General features: G+C 38.1%; 3 protein-coding genes across 3 annotated transcripts; 2 read left to right on the top strand and 1 right to left on the bottom strand.

Moving 5' to 3' along the window:
- Positions 1-582: 582 nt before the first annotated feature.
- ier3ip1 (immediate early response 3 interacting protein 1) lies at positions 583-3,010 on the top strand. The gene is made up of 3 exons (XM_083930400.1): positions 583-715; positions 1,135-1,236; positions 1,679-3,010. Exons 1-3 carry the CDS (start codon positions 625-627, stop codon positions 1,732-1,734), a joined length of 249 nt encoding a protein of 82 aa, XP_083786526.1. The 5' UTR covers positions 583-624; the 3' UTR covers positions 1,735-3,010.
- Positions 3,011-4,602: 1,592 nt separating this feature from the next.
- hdhd2 (haloacid dehalogenase-like hydrolase domain containing 2) lies at positions 4,603-10,922 on the top strand. Its single transcript, XM_083929776.1, has 9 exons — positions 4,603-4,637; positions 6,932-7,041; positions 7,239-7,341; positions 7,423-7,528; positions 8,346-8,430; positions 8,697-8,862; positions 9,032-9,082; positions 9,542-9,605; positions 9,877-10,922. Exons 2-9 carry the CDS (start codon positions 6,941-6,943, stop codon positions 9,978-9,980), a joined length of 780 nt encoding a protein of 259 aa, XP_083785902.1. The 5' UTR covers positions 4,603-4,637; positions 6,932-6,940; the 3' UTR covers positions 9,981-10,922.
- A 1,172-nt stretch (positions 10,923-12,094) lies between these two features.
- Positions 12,095-21,703, bottom strand: katnal2 (katanin p60 subunit A-like 2; the record flags this gene model as incomplete). The annotated part of the gene is made up of 16 exons (XM_083929422.1): positions 12,095-12,234; positions 12,539-12,641; positions 13,351-13,513; positions 13,877-13,987; positions 14,755-14,846; positions 14,953-15,071; positions 15,237-15,300; positions 16,611-16,709; positions 17,647-17,724; positions 17,889-17,954; positions 18,453-18,551; positions 18,628-18,730; positions 18,923-18,959; positions 19,115-19,281; positions 19,635-19,705; positions 21,653-21,703. The coding sequence occupies 16 exons, from the start codon at positions 21,701-21,703 to the stop codon at positions 12,095-12,097; spliced, it is 1,563 nt and encodes a 520-aa protein (XP_083785548.1).
- Between the last annotated feature and the right edge of the window lie 1,567 nt (positions 21,704-23,270).

Genomic DNA, 23,270 nt, shown 5'->3' with positions numbered 1-23,270 from the left:
TTTGCATAATTTCACAAATATAATACAAACACTTGTAGAACATTGCGGCATATTTAAGGCAGTCATTTCTCCTTTTTAATTAACATTACAATCTTAAAATATAATGACATAACATAAGTAAACGTAGGGAAAGAGAGTACTCAAATACACAATAAAATAAAAAGGCAGAAAATAAAACAATAAATAAAGCATAAATAGATACATAGAAAATAATTCACTTAAATAGTGGGCTATACTATAACATTTCCTTTAAAAATAAATCTTGTACTATATCAGCGGTATAAGTACATATGTATTGTTTTGTTTTTGTTTTCATAGCAGGTGATGACATCCTTTGCTTCCAATTAATTGCAATGATTGTACTGAATGTTAAAAAAGCTCTCTTTTTTATTCAGGAACTCCAAAGTATATTGACACTCCCAGAATCAATGCATACTAGTTTCTTCTTCAATCTTACAAAATTCACACTAGTTGTCGAGCGCTCAGAGCACGACACCACTCTGAAATGAACGTTGACGTCCTTTCCTTCTGCTGCACGACATTCGCTGCCAGTTTACGGCATCGGCTTCTCGGGGAGTGGTGGACGAAGAAGAAGAAGGAGGAGAAGAAGAAGAAGTTGCCAGCATGGCGTTTACACTATACTGCCTCATCCAGACCGCTATTTTGTGCACTAATGCGGTCGCTGTGTTGCACGAAGAAAGGTTTCTCAGCAAGTGTAAGTATTCTGACATATTTAACACCGACTACATCAGACATTGTATTGAAATAAAATTGTGTGCCATGCTACAAAAATCAGCACTACACTAGCTGCCTGTGCACTACACTCTCGTTACACACTCATGTTGAGATTTGAAGGGAGAAAATAAAGGTTCGTTCATCAGAGACACATTTTCAGTGTGGAATGACATTATTTTTCAATTGTTTTAACTTCTTAAATGAGAATTAAGGTGGAAAGCGGTTGTTAAAGGGTTAAAAATCAATACAAACACACATTTGATGCCATGTTTTCTTCTCCAACCATAGACTGTAGGTTATGCCTCTAACTAATTGTTAGATTCTTTCTATACTTTTGTATTCCCTCTCCTCCTTTCTGCTTATCTCCTCTTCTGTTTTGGTATCTCTCTCTGTCTCCAGTCGGCTTTGGTGTTGACCAGGGAGTTGGAGGTTTTGGGGATGATCCAGGAATCAAAGCCCAGATTCTCACCCTCATCCGCTCGATCCGGACTGTCATGAGAGGTTGGAAAGTTTCCACGGGTCCCTTTCTGAGAAAATAGATTCAATCTTCAAAGATAACAGGATGAATAATGTTGAGGGAATGTCATAGTTAGTGGGACTGGGTATTGTTTGGATTTTTCAGAGACTGCTTCCAAAGAATGACTTCACAGTGCGTAAAAAAAATAATACAAAATTAACCAAACTTCTTACATGGATCAGTGTCTAATTTTATGCTCACACAAAGTAGCGACACAAGAACTTACATAGGAGAAACAGTATATAATTATTGTTTTTAAATCAGGAAATATCTTATCAATATGTTAACTTGCCAAACATTTGGGGTTGTTTTCAGTTACAAACATATTTCACCCAGTTCCCAAAAAGTGTTATAGTCAGCCCTATTATTTAGAGGTTGAGGATTTTGTCATTTGCTAACTGTTTTTGTTTGTTTTTGTTTTCACAGTGCCTTTGATAATAGTGAATTCGGCCTGCATTGTCCTGTTGTTACTGTTTGGTTGACGAATCAAAATGAAGCCAGGACCAGACACGTGCAAGGAACAACCACAAATACAGACACACAGAAAAATCCGTCATTCAGAGACCAAGCAGGGTGGAGTTTGCCCATGGGGTTGGCATGGAGATAGAAAACTTAAAAATCAACCTGCAGGTGAAAGAGAAGAAGAATCGACCTGTCAAGTAGGTCGAAAACATGGCTGGTGTGGACTTAACACCAGGGCTAACACTAACCTTACCTTCAATTCAATGTGACACAAAAAGGACAAAATGAAGATAATTATTTATCATAGCGCCACACTTGACAATGATTCTCTCATCATCCAAAACTTTAGTTTTGTGCTGCAGTGTGTATTTGTCCTCATTTTCACACCGAGAGGAGTCTGTTACAGTGATTAAATGATATGTTTCACATGTTTTATCACGTTATTACAAATTAGAAACTTGTTAAAAAAGTGTTGTGAGCAGCAGTAGAGCTGAAAAACATGTCAATATTTATTATTTGCTATATTATTTGTACCCAGGGCTATATATATGATTTTTTTTTTTTTGAAAGTTGGGATATTCTTAAACCAGATGAAAGTTACGAGAAGGTTTTTTTTTTAAGGCCGACTCCAATTTGTATTTTAGACTTGGGTATGATTTTGTATTGTTTTGACCCGAAATGTAAAAGCATTTACTCAGAAACAACATTGCGACCTTTTGGATAGGGAAATTACATTCACAGAAAATAGATAAATTAAAGGTGGAAAAAGTCCAGTTCCAGTTTGAACTGTCATATGTGTAATATGATGGACGATGTATAGTGTGTAGCAAAACTGCCAAAAAGGTTCACTTTAAGCCTAGTTAGTTGAATGTTATTTTTTTAGCTGTATACACCTGCAACACCTGGGAACTGACAGCCTGAAGGATTGAGGATTTGTTAACACTTTGTCACTGACTTTTGCTGTTAAGTAGTTTCTTCCCTCTGTGACTAAAGGACATCATTGTACTTGAGAAGTGGCATTGGTGACTCACCTGATCAGCTGCAGTGAAGGAAATCCACAGCCTCCTTGCTGTTTCATAGGGGCAATTGACACAACTTAAACCGATTGTCATTCTTAGTTATCTTTTCCTATTCACATGTAAAATTGATCTGTGATTTATCCGACGAAGAATTTGGTTCAATGTGTGTGTGATCTAGATTTTAAACAATATTGCCAAACACAGCTCAAAACAATGCACCTTTGTACCGTTTACACATCGATACACTCTAAATGCCACAAACATCATTGTAATGGTATTGGTGTGTTTTGTTTGTTATTAAATAAATGTATTTGTCATTTTCTTGTTTTTGTCTTTTTAAGAGTGGATTTTTTAAAAAGGTAACTACTACCAGAATACATTTCAAACAGCCCCTTCCTTTGTGGTTATGCATCATAAAACAGTATATTTTAATTTGTTTATGATACTGCAGTGTCTCCACTTGTGTGTAAATATTGACACATTTCCCCCAACTCCATGTTTGTCCATCTCTCCCTGTCCGCTTAATAATAAAAATAATCCCCATATGTTGTGAATCATCACCGTTTCCTCCCCAGCTAAGCTCCACAAACATTTTTATTACCACTACTGTATAGTTTTGATACAAAATCAGACAGTAGGAGGGGGCGTCAAATGGGAAAAGGGATCTGCTGGAATCAGAAGCATATGTTTATCAGGGATTTTCACTGTAAAGCCACTTTGATCTGTGATTAGTCAGAGTTTAGCTGTAGCTTCACAGTAAAATCTGTAAGCGATCATACATGAATGTATCTGAACAGGTCAGGGTGTGTGTGTGTTTTTGGGTGTCTGGGTTCTCAACTATAAGTCGTAAGGGTGTGTTTTGACTGGTCAGTTTTTAATAAAGGAACTTAAAGGTGTATTTTGGTGCCATTTGTAATAGATTTAATTCCAAAAAGACACAATCTTTTTTTTTTTATAATTGATATATATATAGTTGCTTTCATGGAGTACATTTATGAAATTAAAATGTAAAGAAAAACACTTAAGCCTCATGGTTTGAGACTTAACACCCTGGAAGTATGTCAATTAGAACAATAGAGAAAGCTGCTAGTTCAAATTTAGAATAAATACTGACATGAAAATGCCTGGAAAGGAGACAGAGATAAGGGCCTACAAGTTTGTTCCTGACAGGCCTTGTTAGTGTTTGTGACACTAAAAAATTCACAGGTTCGTTCCCAACAATACCAAGTACCAACGGAAGCACCAAAAGAGAGAAATCAAAAAAGCAGAAAGAAATCAAAAACAAAACATTACATTAAGGGTTTCAGTAAGAATAGATGCAAAACATGCCACCGATTTTGATATTTTGTCAACAACATTAGTGTGAGATTAGTGTTTCAGCGTTGTGTTTTTGACAGTTGATGAGCTGCAAAATATTTGTGCAAAACCTGAAACAGACAACTAAAGTAGAAAAAAAACATGGGAAACTGTTATTCACTGGAGGTATGAAAAGAGGATCAGTGTTGTCTGGCATCATGCAGAGAGAAGGTCATTATGGTTTTGATAATACCTCCAGTCCCTGCATATTAAATCTATCAGAATGCACTAGAAGACCCACTAATGCGATACATCTGTTGGTTGTTAGTTGGATGGGACACATATGTTTTTTGTATTATTCTAATGAGTGATTAAGTGGTTAAGAATAAACCTCTTATCTGATTATAACATGTACATTGGAGAGTAATAATAGAGAGAAGAGAGAGTGTTATTATTATTATGAAAAGGAAAAAACAAAACAAAGTACGAGATTAAAAGCTGTTGTGCTGTCTGAGCTGCAGGGAGCAGCACTGAGCGCATAGAGACTGAGACCAACTTTAAGTGGCAGCGAAGTAGAAGTCAACCGGAAGCAGAAACCGTTGCTAAAGGTTAGCTGCTAACTTTATATCTTTCTTTCTTTCTTCTTTATTATATGTCCATGCTTTAAATACATGTCAACTTTATTCAGTTACTGTGCCGTTTGTGAAATTAAAGCCGCTACATTTTGTTTCAGCAATTAAGTCGGTCAGTGTGTAAAGGGAGTGGACATGAAATGTTACCTGCTAAAAAAGTGAAGCTACTACTAGTTACTAGCTTTAAACATCCATGCAGGTCATCACTGATGTTGGTGTTGAAGGTTTTGTTTAGTTGTAGTAACATTTGACAAGTAACTATAGTTATATCACTGTAATTAGTTTGAGAGGTACTATGAGTCAGTAAACAGTACAAGACAAGAACAATGACAGAGGAATATTAAAAGAATACCATTATTATGATCAATTCAATTATTTTTTATTTGTAGTGCCATATCATAACAAAGGTTACCTCAAGACACTATACATAGAGACTACCCCTATATCTTTACGATGTAAAAACCTTCTGTATCTGCTTCTTCCCAATGCTTCATTGGAGCTCAACGTGGGTTAAATAGTAGGAAAAGAACAGGTCTTGTTAATGACAGTGACAATGGCTGCATCCCATTTTGCTGGCTAACTGGCAGGGATTACTGTGGCACTTACAGTAAATGGAAGGTAGCCATCGTTAAGTGTTATTTGTTACACCTGTGCTGGTGACAGTTATGTTTGCTGTGAAGAAGCCTATAACCTCAGATGTTTTTTTTTGTTGTAGTTATTAAATCAAATAAAAATAGGTTTCTCTCTTTTTTGGACACATTTCCCTTAAAAAAAGTATATATATATATTTGAGATCTTTGGGAACTTTTTGATCTCCAATTTAAATTAGATACGGTTTGTTTCAATGTTTATTCACAAAACATGAGGCCAATGTAACTTTATAATTATAGGATACTCTTTCAGTTTCTACAGGGATACCCTCTCAAATATTATATGAATTACATGATGGTATTAATGCCCTTGTCTTTTCTGTCTTTTTTTTCAATTCAATTTTTCTCATTGTTTGCCTTCTCAGATTAAATTTCAAAGAAACAGCCCAAATATACACTTAAAGGGGAATTTGGGTATTTTCCAACCTGGATACTTATATTAACAACCTCAGTCTGTCAGTGTCAACAGCCAGGCTGCAGGGCTAACACTCTACAGGTTCCCCTTTAACTTTGATTATTAGCCTAATTACGGTGATAAAAAAGTCATACAAAGTACAATGAAGTCACGTGAAAACTCAGACACACCAGAGGTCATAGAATTGTGAAGGTTGTTAAGTTACAGTCCTGATTTCCCTTTAGCGACTGCACTACACAAACACACACACACACACACACACACACACACACACACACACACACACACACACACACACACACACACACACACACACACACACACACACGCAGCTTATTCTCAGTTTGGCACTTTCCTAACAGCAAGGTTTCCTGTTATTGGTTGAGCTAAATACAAATAATAGATACACATAAGCTATTTTGGATTGGTATTAAGAGTATTAATTGTACCCTCACATTGATAACTACATGACAGAAATCCAAACATGTCTAAATAATAGGGGATCACACAGTCAAATGGCAGTAAAATACAATCTCAAAATCTGTAGTCCCAGGCGGGGAGCCATCAATTCCGGGGACAAAACCGGTCAATAATCCTCTCAGTTTGTCCTGATGTAGGTTTGAACAACGCAGTAATCTGATCAATTCTGCCACTACCTATGTGAATTATGATTATGAATGTATAATCTCTAAAATAATACATTATTATGAAAAAATAAGCTTTTTTAAACCGAGTAAAGCTCCATTTACAGCGGACCCTGGTCATATTTAGGAGTTTAGAAAATCCTAATCGGAGGCAGCACTCCAAGCAGCTCTTATCTAACCAGCCTGCTGCAGGTTTCTGGCTGTTTTATTTCCATTCAAAATAGGGGAAAGTAAAATTACACTACACACCAAATCAACTATAACTTTGTTCAAACAGATTACACACACACATAACTTGGATTTGTTTTTGAAAACATTGAAAGATTCAAGCAACCCCTGCCTGCAAAAGTTCACACCAAGCCCCCACATGCCCTCCTCCTCCTCTCTCTTTCTCTCGCTACCCCACACACACACACACACACACACACACACGTTGTTTTAGCTCTTTAGTTAGATTGAGTGTGTGTTTTGTCTGCATGTTTGTTTTTACAATATCTCTGTTTACTTAATGTTACACAAAGATGAATTTGCCAACCTTTTCTACCACGTTCTCCTCTGCAGGCCTTCAGCATGGCGGGCAGACGTGCTCTAAAGGCCGTGCTCATCGACTTGAGTGGAACTCTACATATAGAAGACACAGCAGTGCCCGGCGCACAGGATGCCCTGACCAGGTAAAAAAAAACAGCCCCCAAAACAGGGACAGGCACTTAATGGAGGGTCTAGAGTCTGACAGTCACTGCATGAATGGAATAGAAATAAACCATGTTGCTGCCAGTCCTTTGAATCATCACTAACTTTGTTATTATAGATCTATATCCATTCTTCTTTTAGTTGAAAGATGTTTGCTTTTGTGTTTTGGCGGTGTCAGGTTACGGCAGGCTTCTGTAGCTGTTAAGTTTGTGACCAACACAACAAAGGAGAGTAAGAGGCACTTACTGGAACGACTGCAACGTCTCAACTTTGACCTCCAGGTGAAACATCATATTTAACTAAGGGAATCTTTTGCTGTTTTTTTTACCTCTAGAGTACCACCTTTGTTCCCTTGACTCCAGGAAAAAGAGATCTTTACTTCACTGAGTGCAGCGAGGAGTTTGTTAGAGCAAAAACAACACAGGCCGCTTCTGCTGGTGGAGGACACCGCACTGGAAGACTTCACTGGTACAGAGCTTTGTGTGTGTGTGTGAGAGAGAAAGAGACCATCCTTCAGTTGGAGGATGAATTGTTTTAATGGCATTATGTTTTCTGTTTGTCTGTCCGTATGTACATATGCCATTATGATATTTATCTCAGGAACCCCTGGAGGTAATGTCTTTAAATGTGGCACAAACATTTGCTTGGATTCAAGGATGAACTGATTGGATTTTTGTGATCAAAGGTCAAGGTCACAGGGACCTCACAAAATGCGTTTTTTGGCCATAACTCAAGAAATCCTATGTCAATAATTTACGACAGAATTTCACACAAATGTCTAATAGGACGAAAATGATGAAGAGATGACATTTGATATCCTAAAGGCCAACTTTACCGTGATATCATAATTCTTCTGGCCAGCATTCAACTAATAACTCAGGAACATAAGGGGGCATATTTGGTCAGATACTGACTGCAAATCTAGAAACTGTGCTGATTGTTTATATTTTCTGTGCTGCCAGGTTAAAGGTGTTTGTGAAACATCCACGTATCACCAAAAGATTCACTTAATACCTTTTATCAAATTCCTTCAAAGTCTTCCCTACATATTAGAGATGCACCGATCCGATACCTGTCAGTCATTTCATTTTATTGAAATCAAACACAGCAATACAGTTAAAGTGTCACTTCAATTCAAATAATATTAAGTAGATTCATATCTGTGTTTATTTGTTACCTTTTTTTGTAATCAGTACTTAGTAAATGACTTGCTTAGTGGTTATCATAGATTATCAAGATTAAAACTGATTGACTAATGATACTGTATGCATGTCTTTCCATCCAGGTATTGACACGTCAGAACCAAACGCTGTCGTGATCGGACTCGCTCCGGATCACTTCAACTACCAAACACTAAACAAGGCTTTCAGGTATTAATCTCATTCATAAGACACAATCTTCAGTGAATCACACTTTTCCTGATAGGTTATGTAACAGGTTAGGTGATGCAAGTCTTTCTTGCTGGTATGAAAAGATAAAATTGAGTTTTTAATTTGCCTTTTTTAAATTTTCTCCTACTGTGCTTTTATTACCTTATCTAGTGAAAATGCAATCTAAACCTTGTAGTACTATTTTCCGGATTATTATTTTTCATAAAAACAGTGACGCCTGCAAATCATGTGTATTTCTTTCCCAGAATGATTCTAGATGGAGCTCCTCTCATAGCCATCCATAAGGCTCGGTACTACAAACGTAAGGATGGTTTGGCCCTCGGGCCCGGGGCTTTCGTGACGGGACTTGAGTACGCTGCAGACTGTAAAGCTACTGTGGTGGGAAAGCCGGAAAATTCGTTTTTCACACAGGTTAGAAGTTTAGATTTTTAAGAGTTTCCACCTTTTTTACTCAAGTAGAAATGTGAAGGGGCTTTGTAATACTTTTGGTATTGTCTGAACTGATTTCATGGTTGTGAAACCGATCAAACTGATCTCAACGAGGCCTCTCTTCTCATTTTCTTTTCTTTTCTGCTAATAGGCCCTGTCTGATTTAGGCTGTAGCCCCAATGAAGCTGTCATGATAGGTGATGTAAGTATATTGTCAATTGTGATTCATTAACAGCAAGTTAATGAAGTTATTTTTCAACATTCTCATATAGAGATAGAACATTCTCATACAGGCTCATATAGAGTGGAGTGGCTCATTTCTATACACAGGGGTACAGAGAGGGTGGGCTGTTGTTGGGATTTAAACCTGAGACCTGTCACTCCAAAAAGAAATTTCTTTTGAAATATCATATTATGGTCAATGACAATTCGTTTTAGAAAATGCCTCAATTTTTAGAATATGATAGATATATCAATCAGCTTGTAGAAAGCTTCTTTCTTTTGGAACTTGCTCCCTAAATACAATTAAACTTGATTGGGTTGAAACTTGTTGCAAACACCTTCATAAGAGCCGCTTGTGAGAACATGAGTACAATAACATGTTTACACTTTATTAAAAGTTAGTTTGCTGTGATCTTTGTCCGTTGCTTCCTTCCCATAGGATGCCAGAGATGATGTGGATGGGGCTCAGAACTCAGGAATGATGGGAATTCTAGTCAAAACAGGTAAGAAAAATTGTCCTTCTCCATTTTATCATCATCTCATCCACCAGTTTCACTTATTTTTCCAGTTATCTGACAGCACAGTAATCAGAAAGTGTTTTTTTACACTTCCTCATCTCTCCATCTTATCCTTCAACAGTAATGTCTTTATTATGTCGTGCATGATATGGTATTTCACTTCAGATCTTATCTCATTAGCTATAGTAAATATTATATTAGTTTTATGATTATTGTTGTTTTTGTGGTTGATGACTCCCAACTTCCCTCCTGTCAGGTAAATACAGAGAAGGAGATGAGAATAAAATCAACCCTCCTCCCCATCTGACATGTGACAGTTTCCCAGAAGCTGTCGAACACATCCTGAAGAACCTGCTATAAGCTAGAAGTAATAACAGAAAAACAGTTTTTTTTGTTATAGAACCTTTCATTTGCATAAGAAAACATTCTAACCACCAGTTATCAATGTTATAAACTATTGGTGTTTTAACAGTGCAGGGAAGAAAGTTATTTAAGTATAAATCCTATAACAATCCTGTAAAGCCAACTGACCATGCCAACATCGAAAAGATAAAATTACTTAATAAAAGCTGCAAGCAGATTGAGTGGGCCTTCACATCCCAGTTTGAAAAAGTTTGAAGAAAATACAAGAAAACCGCACAAAATTCAAAATGTCAGACTTCCTGTTGGGTGGAGCTAATGAAAGCTAATGGGAAATATGTCTGAAATGATTAAAGCTGCAGTATGTGGGTACCAAATTTCGTGAATATCAGAGCAACTTTGTTTCAACTAAGGCTTTCCAGGCGTTAGGGGGCGCTATGGAACCAGCTCAACACACATGGACCAAATCGCTGTATATTTTTGCAATGTTTAAGGGTTCTCATGTGTCTGCCAAGTTTTGTGTGCTTTCGAGTATAACAAGTGCGCAAAACATGCGCTCAAGTGCTCGGAGTAATTAGGGGGCGCTATTGACCGAACGTCCCGCACGCTTTTTGTGCATCCTAAAGTCCTCAAACGTGTTTGTAAAATGAAAATTGATGCACAAAATCCAAAATGGCCGACTTCCTCTCCGGCGAAAAAAAACCCCCAAAATTAATGAGAGCAATGATCCCACTAAAATTCATGAATGTCAAAATAACTTTATCCCAACCATGGCATGTGTTTGGGGGGCTATGGAGCTTGCTGACCACACCTGGCCCCAAAACTTTTGGACTTCTGAGCCTATATGCATCCTAAGCCCCTCACAAAATGCAATGGTGCGGTAAATATGTCTGTGTGGGAAAACCTTCTCTAGTCCTGAATGTTAAAGCATGTGTTTCAAAAGAACCCACCATATGTTGTCATAACAAATGGTTTGTGATTATACCTTAATGTAGAATAAATATAAGTTTGAATGAAAAAAATATTCATCTGGTATTGTTCATTATTTCATTGTAAGTAAAATAATAAGTCATGGTATAGTATGCCATAAAAAGAGTATGTCAAAAAGGTCAAAATATAGTATGTCATAAATATTTATAGTACAGTATTCCAATAAGTCATAATAGCATGTTGAAAAAAGTATAGGTGGTCATAGTATAGTTAATAAAATAAAGTATGTCAAAAAACAAGTCATAGTATAGTTTGTCACAAGTTGTATTAAGTATGGTATGCCATAACATATCTTTTGACCTGGACACATTGTCGGTGATGAACCTGGGGTTTGGTGGTTCTTTAGATCAAACAGAGGGGATGATCAAGCCCTGAGTTTTGTCTAGGTGGCAGTATGCCACATGTCACCCCTCTTCAACCAGAACCAACAGGGAGCCTTTTAAGCAGCTTCAAAGATGTTCCTGATTAGTCCTTAGACCCGGTGTAGAGACTTGCATGCGAAGCCACTGCAGCTCACTTGAAGCGGCTCACAGTGGGCCTTCGAACTATCTCTGATGCTTAGCTACACGCTCTACATACCTGGCTCTCTTTATTTCTTGCGCCGCCTCCATTCAATCTACTAATGGGACAAGCAAAACCACAAACTTTGTTGCTACAGACAACAGGACCACATTTGGCCCGAGTGTGATAGCTGCAGTGATTTCCAGAATCAGTTGTCTTTCTAGGTCAATCAATGAGTCTGTTTCTGTTGCCCTGGGCCTTTGGCTGGGGCTGAGGCTTGGAGATCTTGTTCAGGAGGTTTTTATTCACACCCATGTAAAAACAATTGACACTAAAATCATACAAGAGACAAAAACAATGATTGATGTGTGGGAAGGTTTTTAACTTGACTGATTTCAAATATTCCAGACATATCACGAGGACACACTGAGTCCATTAAATTATGTTAGACTTACTAAAGTTCAGATGTTTTAGTAAACAATTTACATATCCAGGTGTGTAATATGTGTGTGAATTTCTGCCATAGGTCCCACTAATTGTAGGTTTGTTCTCAGTAAACAAAACCTTCTCTGTCAGATATGCAGTAGTGCTACACTGCACTCAAGTAAAAATGTGCCTGTGTGTCAGACAGACTCGTACTCTCTCTCCCAGGCTGTGTATCTGTCCGTCAGGTTTCGAGCTGAGGGTTTGGTGTGTGTGATGACTTCCAGGAAATCAGCTGTTGTCACGGTTTCCAACTGGATGGCAGGCATGTCAGTGTCTCCTGTGAAGGAGATTCATAGTGAGGCTACAGCATTTTATTCAGGGACACTGGACAGAAAACATGGCTGTTGTAAGGGTCGTTTGAATCTTTTTGTGTGTGTGTGTGTGTGTGTGTGTGTGTGTGTGTGTGTGTGTGTGTGTGTGTGTGTGTGTGTGTGTGTGTGTGTGTGTGTGTGTGTGTGTGTGTGTGTGTGTGTGTGTGTGTGTGTGTGTGTGTGTGTGTGTGTGTGTGTGTGTGTGTGTGTGTGTGTGTGTGTGTGTGTGTGTGTGTGTGTGTGTGTGTGTGTGTGTGTGTGTTTTCCTACCATCCTGATGTAACTCCAGAGCATCAAAGATCTTGCGGACTGGTCTCATGGCGGCCTCCTTACATACCAGTCTTATATCAGAGCCAGAGTAACCCTCCATCCCCTGAAACAAACAGATCAGATGAGGCCGAGCTGATAGGCACTGTGTTGTGATTGTACTGTATAGTCTCTCCTCTCATTGGCAACAGACATTAATGGCAACACGAGTGAAGAAACTATTTCCAGATTACAAAGCAGGCCTGGGCAATTAATTAATTTGTATTATGAATTCCAATTTTTGGATTGCAATGTATGAAAACAAGATAATTGGGATTATATAAAAGCTATTCTGTTCTGTAGGGATTTTTGTTCCAAATCTAGCACCCCCCTTCCCATTAATGACATTAATGTGAATACACAGTGGGTGGTGGCAGTCCACTCAAACACATTTTATCTGATTTCTATTGATTTATTCATCTATTATTTATTTTATATTGACCATTTATGTTTAGTTTTTGTGCTAATGTTACAACATAGTTGATCTCATTTATGTAATTTATTTTTACATTATTTATAAAAAGAATATATATATATAGTATTGATTTCTCTTTTTTTTTAGAACTTAAATGTGTTTTTCAGTTGAATTATATTATATAAGTAAAGAAAAAACACTGTTTAAGTCTTGGAAAAGTCAGCAAGAAATTGTGTTATATAATCGTGATCTCAATGTTCACCAAAATAATCGTGATTATGATTAGATACATGATTAAAAACTAAAAGAAAATACTTTTTTTTTTTTTAAGTCGACCCTTACGAGTCTTACTGTAACACACCTTTGCCAGAGACTCATAGTCCAGCTCAGTTCGTAGCTCCACCCCTCCTGTGGAGCTGAGAGGAGGCAGCCAATGAGAGATCATAGCTTGGCGAGCAGGTGAGGAAGGAAGACCAACTAGAATCCTCTTCTCTAGCCTCCTCAGCATGGCATGGTCCAGTTCCCTGAGAGAGGAACACTTCCTTTTTCATTCGCCTTTAGTCTTAATATCAGGAATAATTCAGATTTTTATTCTATACGGCTTCATGATCTACACAAAAATACACCTTGTTTTAAATAAACCATTTTGCTTAACTTGTTACTTTATGGATTTTTTTATCAGGTTAACAATGACTGCAAAATATGAGAGAGAAAAAAAGAACAAGGGAGGAGAGAAATATAAAAAAATATAAAATATGATTGTATATATATGTGTGTGTGCCGTCTGGCATAAACACACATTTGCTGTTATAACCATTATGAAAGATAAAATACTGAATTCCCTAGAGGTTTGTACATACAGTATGTGCTGTGTGTTAAAGTATTACCAAGGCAGGTTGGAGGCAGCCAGTACAAACACCAAGTCCTGTGATTTGGCCAGTCCGTCCATCTGAACCAGCAGCTCAGTCTTCATCCTGCGACTCCCCTCATGCTCTCCTCTGAAAACACACAGTGGTCTGCAGTTACATCCAATTCAGATTCACCACCGCATGAGTCATTCAATGCTTTTTATTGTGACATGTATAAATCATAAACTACAGAAACAACATTGTCAGTCTTTGTACAGAGTTTTGCCCAGCAAAGAGCTTTATAGTAACGGCTGAAGTGGTCATTTCAATATCTTGCTTGGATAGTATTTTCTAATTCAAATGTATTACACATGATGATTTAGAACTATTTTAGTGTATTTCCTTTATTTGTTTATTTTCATGAATTACACATTCATGAAAATACTCACCTGCATTCAGACCATGGCTAAACTGGTATATACAATTATTATTAATGCAAATGCCTGATGTAAAATTGTTTTAAAAAACATTTCTGGGTTCACAAATGACACGTCTCACAGTGAGTTAAATGTGACTCACTCAAGTAGAATTTGACATGGCTTCATTCTTCTTAAAATATACTTTTTATGAATGCAAGCACAAAATTGGATTCCCAATATGTCTCATGTTTTTAATGTTATTGCTTTTTATTTTTCTATATTGCTTTAGTGTATTTTATTACATTTCATTCAAAATGTGTAGTGTTGCAGTCCCAAAATGTGTTGTTACATTTTTTTAACAATATAAAGAACTTAGTACTGAAAATTGTGGTTTACATTAAGTTTATTATTATTATTGCTATTATTTCATGAAGAGAAACCATAAAATTCAGATCTGGGGAAAAAAACCCATTCATCACATTTTGTGGTTCAGCTCACCCCATGTTGGTTCCTCTCTGGCTCATCACTGACTCCAGCTCATCCAGGAAAATGGTGGATGGGGCGTGGTACCTGGCCAGCTCAAACAGAACCTGCCGACAGATAGATACATACATTTACACAAATCTAAACTCAAGTATAGGACACACAACATGAAATATATGTCATTTTTTCCCCCGCTGCGTGTTAAAGACCTACCCTGACCAGTTTCTCAGAGTCTCCTCTCCACTTGCTGACGATGCTGGAAGCTGAAATGTTGAAGAAGGTCGTCTTACACTCCGTAGCTACGGCCTTGGCCAGCAGTGTCTTACCCGTACCTGTGTGTGAGAGTCAGATGGTCATAAGAAATAAATGTCAGGAAGAATTCAAAATTGCTGGACTATTTGGACTGGAAATGTTTTCATGCAGACCACTGATCAAGAGCAAACAACCAACAGATTTGTATTTATCAGCGAACCTGTTTACAGTGCTGGAGATCTTACCTGGGGGGCCATAGAGCAGTAAGCCCTTCCATGGAGAAAGGATGCCTGTAAACAGTTGGGGGTACTGTAAAGAGAGAGAGAGAGAACAAATATGAAATCTACAGCACAGACAAACATTTAGTTAATCTACTATAATTTTCTACTTTATTAACTGCCATAACATAAATGTTATATTCATTCATACTTTAGAAAGTATTATAGTTACTGTTTGTGGTTGCTTGTATATCTGGGACTGTCTGTCTGTCTTTCTGTCTGCCTGTCTGTCTTTGTGTGCGTCTTTGTCTCTCTCTGTCAATCTGTCTGTCTCTTTCTCCTTTTCTTACTACCCAAACGGTCAAGACAGATGGCTGTCTTCCATAGAGCTGGGTCTGTTCGACGTTCCTGCCTGTTAAAGGGAAGAATTTCCACTGTGTGCACAACCTTGCTGGATTAATACTTTATAAGTAACTATAATAATTATGACTATTTTTTATCAAAGATAGTGCGACTTGTTGCTACTCATGGGGGAATTGTTGGGTTTTTTTAATAGTGTGTGTGGTCTTTACATACTCTATATGTAAAGTGTCTTAAGATAACTTTTGTTATGATTTGGCACTATAAACAAAATTGAATTGATTTAAAATTCATATAATTTGATATGAAAAATATATAGATAGCTGCGGGACATAATCTTCCAGCGACAAAACATACATTTCCATTTTTTGCAGACCAATCGGAAGCTGAGCGGTGTACAAAGAAAACTGATTCGCTTGATGTATAGTGACACCAGTGCGGCAAATACCACATAACACAAATTAGTCTGAATTTGAGGGGGTCTGAGTCAAATCACCAAACTGACCTTATAGCCCAGAGAATGAATAATAATGGAGAAAGAAGTTGGGGATTGTTGGAAGGTGGAGGTAGGATGTTATTCAATAAAAGAAGCCAGCAGTATAGAGGATAGACACATCAGTCCTCATCTCCGTCTGTAAATGTCAAGAGGATGCAGACAACCTGATTTGTTGTCATCATATCCATGAGAGAGACCTAGGTGATGATGACAGAAGGGTGTGTATTCTGTTTGTGTGCGTGTGTGTTTCATGTTTTATGTGTAGGTGCACTCTCTGTATGCAGCAGCAACATTTTGTGAATGTGGCTGTGTATATAAATTCTACATGGCATTGCATGTGTGCGTCTTTCTGCATCCCTGTCTATCTATCCATCTGTGTATGTGTGTGTTACCATATTATCCCAGATATAGATTTAATGTCAGCCTAACAGACTATCCTGACCCGACTGCCCTCCTTCTCTTTAAGCCCTTTAAAGGAGATGTATTCAGAATCGAAGCCGGGCGACCACAACTGAAATACCAGCATGCCCAGGTGGCGGCTGCACCTTAATGGGATAGACGACGGCCTCTTTGACTAATCGTTTTGCGTTCTCCAGGCCGATGATGTCCTCCCACCGCACGTTGGGGCTGTGCAAATAGATGTCCTTTAGGGGTACACACACACACACACACACACACACACACACACACACACACACACACACACACACACACACACACACACACACACACACACACACACACACACACACACACACACACACACACACACACACACACACACACACACACACACACACACACACACACACACACGATTAGGCTTGTGTAAATAGGTGTCCTTTAAAGTGAAACATCAGATAAGGGAAATAGATAGAACCCGGGCCTTCATTAATACAGCAGATCAATCCATTCCCTACAAAGCTCTTTACTGCTCCCTAGTGGACATATTATGAATCACTGAAAGGCATCATAAGTAGGAGCCACAAGTTGAGATCAAATCTGCCTCTCTGTTGCTTATTTGTAAGTGCAATATAGTACTGGTGTGTGTGTGTGTGTGTATATATCAGGGTTCCGACACCTTTTCAGAAGTCACATTCACTTTTCAAGCATTTAAACTACATACTTGTATACAGTGCAATACCCAGTATACTTATTATTGCATTTGTTCATCTTTCTACAGAAGGACGACAAACAAAGGAAAACTAACTGGACTTATAGATCGACAGTTATACAATCACCAACTATTTTTAATAATCTGTCAATCATGTAAAGTCTTTTTTCACTCAAATTTTCAGTTTCCAGTCACTCAAATATGGAGATCTTCTTTTTTCTGTGTTATATCATATGTGCCATCCCGTATAACATAACATTTCAAGCAGTTTTAAGCACTTTATTCAAAATCCAAGCACTTTTCAAACCTTGAAAACACCACACTTAAATTCAAGCGTTTTCAGGGATTTTGAGCACCCATACAAACCCTGGAGTGTGTGTGTGTGTCTGTGTGTGTGTGTGTGTGTGTGTGTGTGTGTGTGTGTGTGTGTGTGTGTGTGTGTGTGTGTATGTGTATGTGTGTTGTACCCTGCTGATGATTGCAGCCAGTTCTTTCATCTCACCGCTCATTCCAGAAAAGCCACTGAGGGGCTTCAGCAGTCGTTCCTGCAACACAGCATGAAATTGTTAATATTACTGGTAGTGGAGTTAATGCTATAAGCAACTTTACTTTTGTTTTGATTCCATTGTTCTCGTAGATTTTGTGCCATTCAAATGTCTTAAGAAATGCTCCAAGAAATAAATAAATATGTTTTTCAGACTATAGTTACCATGTGGTCTGAGTCAGTGCCAGCTCCTTTGACAGCGTCATGGATTGAAACTTTGCCGTCAGTCATCTGGCACTCAGACAGGCAATGCAAGATTTTACTCATTTAAGCGAACAAAGGCAAACTTAAAAAAAAACAAATAACAAACTGACAGCAGTGATTCAGTTTCACATTTTTATGAAAGGGTGTGTACAAATGTATGTGTATGCTTTGTAGTCATAGGGTACTTGACATTGTGCTAGTTTAGGTCGTGAACTTATCAATTTAATTAACAATATACAAAACTGGTTCTGTCACGTATTCCAAGATTAATATAAAAGGAGAAATTTTAAGCAAAATATTTGTATTATTAATTTAAAAAAAAGATTCATACATAGATAATTGTGAGGGATGATTTCTGTAAAGTCATCAAAAATTAATTCTCATTTGGATGATTGGATTTGCTGTTCAATTTCTACTCTTACTAGATTGGGGTTGATAATGCCTGAAATGTAAACAAATCAAATATGTCCATAAAAAAATAATGATCACCTTCATCTGTAAATAACAACAATCATTCCCCAGTACCTTTCTGTTTGTGGATGCCTCCCCAGCTGGTCCGTTTCTGATAGAAGACACGTTGAGACCAAACTCTGATGACTCTGAAGGAGCAGAAGAGACATTCTCCTGGAAACACAGCCATCGGGACGTCAGAATAATCACCTTTAATATATCCTCTGTCATTCTGTGTTAAACGCTATACATTTGTAGGTGAACTTACAGTTGTTCTCTTGGCTCCGTTTCCAGACTGTGGATTCTGGGACGGGTTGATTTTGGGAAGAGGCTTTACAGCTGAACAGGGACTCCTGTACGACAAAACGAGACACAGAACCCTTATTCAACATCACTGCAGAATACGTCGAATCTTTCTCCAAATCAACAATAACTACGTTGTTTTTCTTGTGTATTTTAGATTATCAGCATGTAAGGACAATGCATAACTATTAAGTGCTGAATGTGAAATAAAAAAAAAATGTGTGATAGATGGAGAGACTCACCTCTTTACTCCACCACTTCTTGCACTTCTGGTTTCACCTAGACATAAAATAAACAACAGAAAACATTGACTAAGGCTATAATTGAGATTTAATGAGTACATCCCAATAATTCAGAATCTAGCAGCACATTTATCACATTGGGCATGAGCTATGATTCCAATGTTGCACTGTGTTTTACTGGAGGTCATATACCTGGCTCTGCTGTTCTTCTGACAAGTTTGGGGTATTTCTGGAACTTGACGTAGTGATAACTCTCATACTCCATCAGCACCATCTCCAGATCGATGTTATCACAGACCTCGAACCTCCTCATACCTCCATTAGTCTCCTGCTCCAAGGCTACTGCTGCAGACACGTAACTGGTGAATGGAAAACACACAAGATCTCATACACACGCACACATGGACCTTGGAAAGATCAAAAACAAACAAGGTTGACTATGTCTGCTGTCTTGTGTTGTGAGCCTGGGGAGTACAATATGATTTAGTTTTAATGTGTTATGCTGATGAATTGCATATAGCTGATAAAGTCGTAAACTTTACACATGCACACACACGCACGCACGTGCATGCGAACGCACACGCATACGCATACGCACCTCTGTAGGTTTGTTACAATGGGCAGTACACATTGGCAAAGCCTTTAAACTTCTGTTACCATCATTCACCCTCTAAATGCTAAAAATGTCATTTAAAAAAAAAGGCATACTGACCCTTGCCCCAGCAGATGGTGGTAAATGAGGATGAGGAGGTTCTTCTTCCTCATCTCAGTCCTCAGCTCGTCCTGTTGGGCAGTAACACTACACACTCAGCACTGAGACTTAGCACTTTAAACACAACTGCCGCACTAATGTTAAAAGCAATAATTCAAGTTTGATTCAATTAATGTATGGCGCTTTCTGTGATTGTAGGTTGAAAATAATCAATTATAACAATTGTTATTATATTAGGTTTAGGTCATTTTACAGGGTGTCTACAGTTAAAAGACATTTAAATCTCATGATTTTAAAGAACTTTGCAAGACACCTTTCAAACCAAATTTAAAACTGATTCTTTGGACAGATCATCTTTTTTCTATTTTGAGCACTGCAGGTAAGTATAAAGGTCATAAGTGGTTATGTGCAGAGGTAAGCTTTAGTAATATGGTTATTAGGGTGAGATAGGTTAATCTACATTTTGCCAACAGGTAAGTGCAAGTATATAACACAAGACAGTGTTAGGTTTAGAGGTAGGTTTATAGATGAATTAATTTAGATTACAAAAATTAAAATGTGGATAAATTAAGATTAGATTAAATATTTGTGACAATTAAGGCCTCACAAATTCAAACGTGAGATATGCCTGATATTTATAAAATCTCATTTCAAAACTTTTTAAGGAGACATTTTTAATACATTTAAGGACCTGCAGTCTGCAGACACCCTGTTTTGACTGGTCACAGTAGGAAATGTTACAGAATGACCCAGGGTGAGGGTTGATAAAGGTCAAAGGTAGGAGTCAGCAGACAGTGTTGAGACGGTATGGGAGAAAAAACAAAGAACACCCAAACAGTAGCTGACACTGAAGAGCGCAGTATGAGGCAAATGTCAACTTGTGTGTAAGCAAGATGTTTTTTGTCTTTTTTTTTTACTTTACTTGATAACGTTAAACAACAATGTGCAAGATGAGACTGTTTTTCACTCATGACAGACTAATATGAACACTGCAGACACACTCGTTGCCTGTGTGACTGTCTAGCTAGACTCCAGCTCTGATTACTACCTGCTGTTGAAACATGTTATGTCAATGTCATAAGAAAGATAGTAAGATAAAGATAATGTATTGTGTGGGTAACTGGGGTGGGACTATAAAGCATTTGCTTCTCCCGCTTTCCCTTTCGGACATGTGAATTGTATGATTAAAACTAAGATAATGTGTAACGATGATTGATCTTACTGACATGCCTGAAATAAACAAATAAATCATGAATAAATGATAAATAAAAAGCACAGAACATTGGTTCCGTTTTATTGAAGTGTCCCAGTTCTGGTGTGACAGTGAGCCAGCATTACTGATGCCCACAAAAATAGAGCTGGAGCCAAAGCAGCTCAATGGCATACCGCCATAATTCATTTAATTATTAACACCTGCGATTTTCCTACTTTGACATGTGCACAAATCTCATTTGTTGAAAGGTCCTGATGAGTAGCATTTCCATGTATTTGTCATTAATGTTATCGAACAATACCGCCTGCGTTTGACAAGTGAAGCAGGTCTAATGTATCCTTTACTCCCATTGAGCAGAGCATCATGTTGGAGGAGTGCATTAGGATGGGGAGACAGTAGAGGGCGACAAATTGCCACCAATGACAACAACCTGACTCGGTATCCAGGCAACCTGTAGACTCCGAACAATCGTTTGTGGCACTGGATGCGTGCAAAACTACTAAGCCTGATTAGCTCAACGGCAAACTGCTTAGTGTTTAGCTAACGTTAAATGTGACTTTCTATCTGTTATTTTCTGCATAACGCGTGTGTAAAATACAAAGACCTGGCCCTGAATAACTACATGCTATGACCAGTGGCATCGCTTGTCATTTGTGACAGTTCATTTGGCCATAGTTAACGTTACACGCCCCTCTCCCAAGGTCCAGTGCTAGTTAACGTTAGCAAAAAAAACGCGTTTGCTTGCCAATAGTTGTCCCTCAAACCTGCTAGAAAATTTATATTAAAAAAGCCCTTCTTGACTCACCGCTTCCCGGGCTTGGTGGGCGACTTTCATAGATTGGTATGAGAGCTCCATCAGGATTCTGAAAGGTTAGTGGGCCAGTGGTTATGCAGTCAGTGTCCTGATGTAGGTCGGTTGTTGTGAAGTCTGTTCCCCGTGTTTCTTCTGCTTTGTCCCGCGGAGCTACCCGTAGACACAGGTGCGTTTGTATTTCTCATAGACTGTAGGTATTTATTAGCAAAAAAGGGGAGAAAGGTATTTCTGTGTGAAAATAAACATGGTTTCTTTAATATATAAAATAAAGATAAGATTAATAAGAAGATTACATAAAACAGCTTTCTAAATGCATAATCACAAAATAAAGCATGTCATAAGTTAAAAAATAGGAAGAAAGGAAAGAAGAAGTGTGGGTGAAAGGTCGGGAAAAGCCAGTAAGTATGAGTGAAAAATATATGACGTCACCACTGGTAAGTCTTAATAAAGTATATTTAAATAATAACATGTAACTGTATTTTCCCAGCAAATCCCAAAGGTTTCCAAAGTACATTCTGTACACACCTCTAATTCATAAACAGCACTGTTGTGGTTATATTTCAATTTTTAGTTCCTTTTACCCACAAATATTGTTGAAAAAAATGAACAAAATTTAACTTTCGATTCATTTAGGGGTCACATGTTTTTCCTCCTGAGATGGTATTTCTATCTTTAAAATATCAAGTAGTCCTAATATAAAAAGTTATGCTGAAGTTGTCCACTAGAGAGCAGGCAAGAGCTTTAAAGTGGTGTAATGATAGCCTAGTGGTTCTCTCTGCTTCCTTTATCTGATGTTTCATGCTAAAGGATATATATTAATGCAAGCCTAAATGCCCGAGGAATGTTTGCGTATGTACATGCACACAGACTTGCTTTCTAGTGTGACTTAATCTTATTTTGTATTGTTTGTATCCCGCCTTTGCACAGTCCCAACATGCGGTGGGGGGATATTATCAGCCTGGCAGACACCAAGCGATTAGTCAAAGAGGCTGTCATCTATCCCATTAAGGTGTGGTTGCTGCGTGGGCAGGGTGGTATTTCAGCACCGGTCACCAAGCTTCGATTCTGAATACATCTCCTTTAAAGGGCTTAAAGAGAAGGAGGGCAGTGGGGGTCAGGATAGTCTGTTAGGCTGACATTAAATCTATATCTGGGATAATATGGTAACACACACACATACACAGATGGATAGATAGACAGAGAGGAAGGAATATCGCAGGGTGGCTATAGTAGAACACACACACAGGTTACAAGCACTATGCACATGTGCTACGGGATGTCGAATGTGTACAAAAGCACGCACTTTCACACTCACCTGTCACCTCTATGCACACATATAAGCAGAAACAAGCAAACACACACCCACATGAAATACACACACTTCTATCATCATCACCTCTGTCTCTCTCATGGATATGATGACAAGGAATCAGGTTGTCTGCATCCTCTTGACATTTACAGACGGAGATGAGGACTGATGTCTATCCTCTATACTGCCGGCCTCTTTTATTGAATAACACCGTCAGTTCACGCAGCATCCCTCCAGCGACTGACAATCCCCTAACCTTATCTCAATTTGTATCAACTCTCTGGAGAATATAAGGTCAGT

Source organism: Echiichthys vipera, assembly GCF_963691815.1.
Source record: "Echiichthys vipera genome assembly, chromosome: 16".
In the NCBI taxonomy this organism is placed as follows: domain Eukaryota; kingdom Metazoa; phylum Chordata; class Actinopteri; order Perciformes; family Trachinidae; genus Echiichthys; species Echiichthys vipera.
Note: the sequence above shows the minus strand (reverse complement) of the source record. Positions and strands in the feature narration are given on the sequence as shown.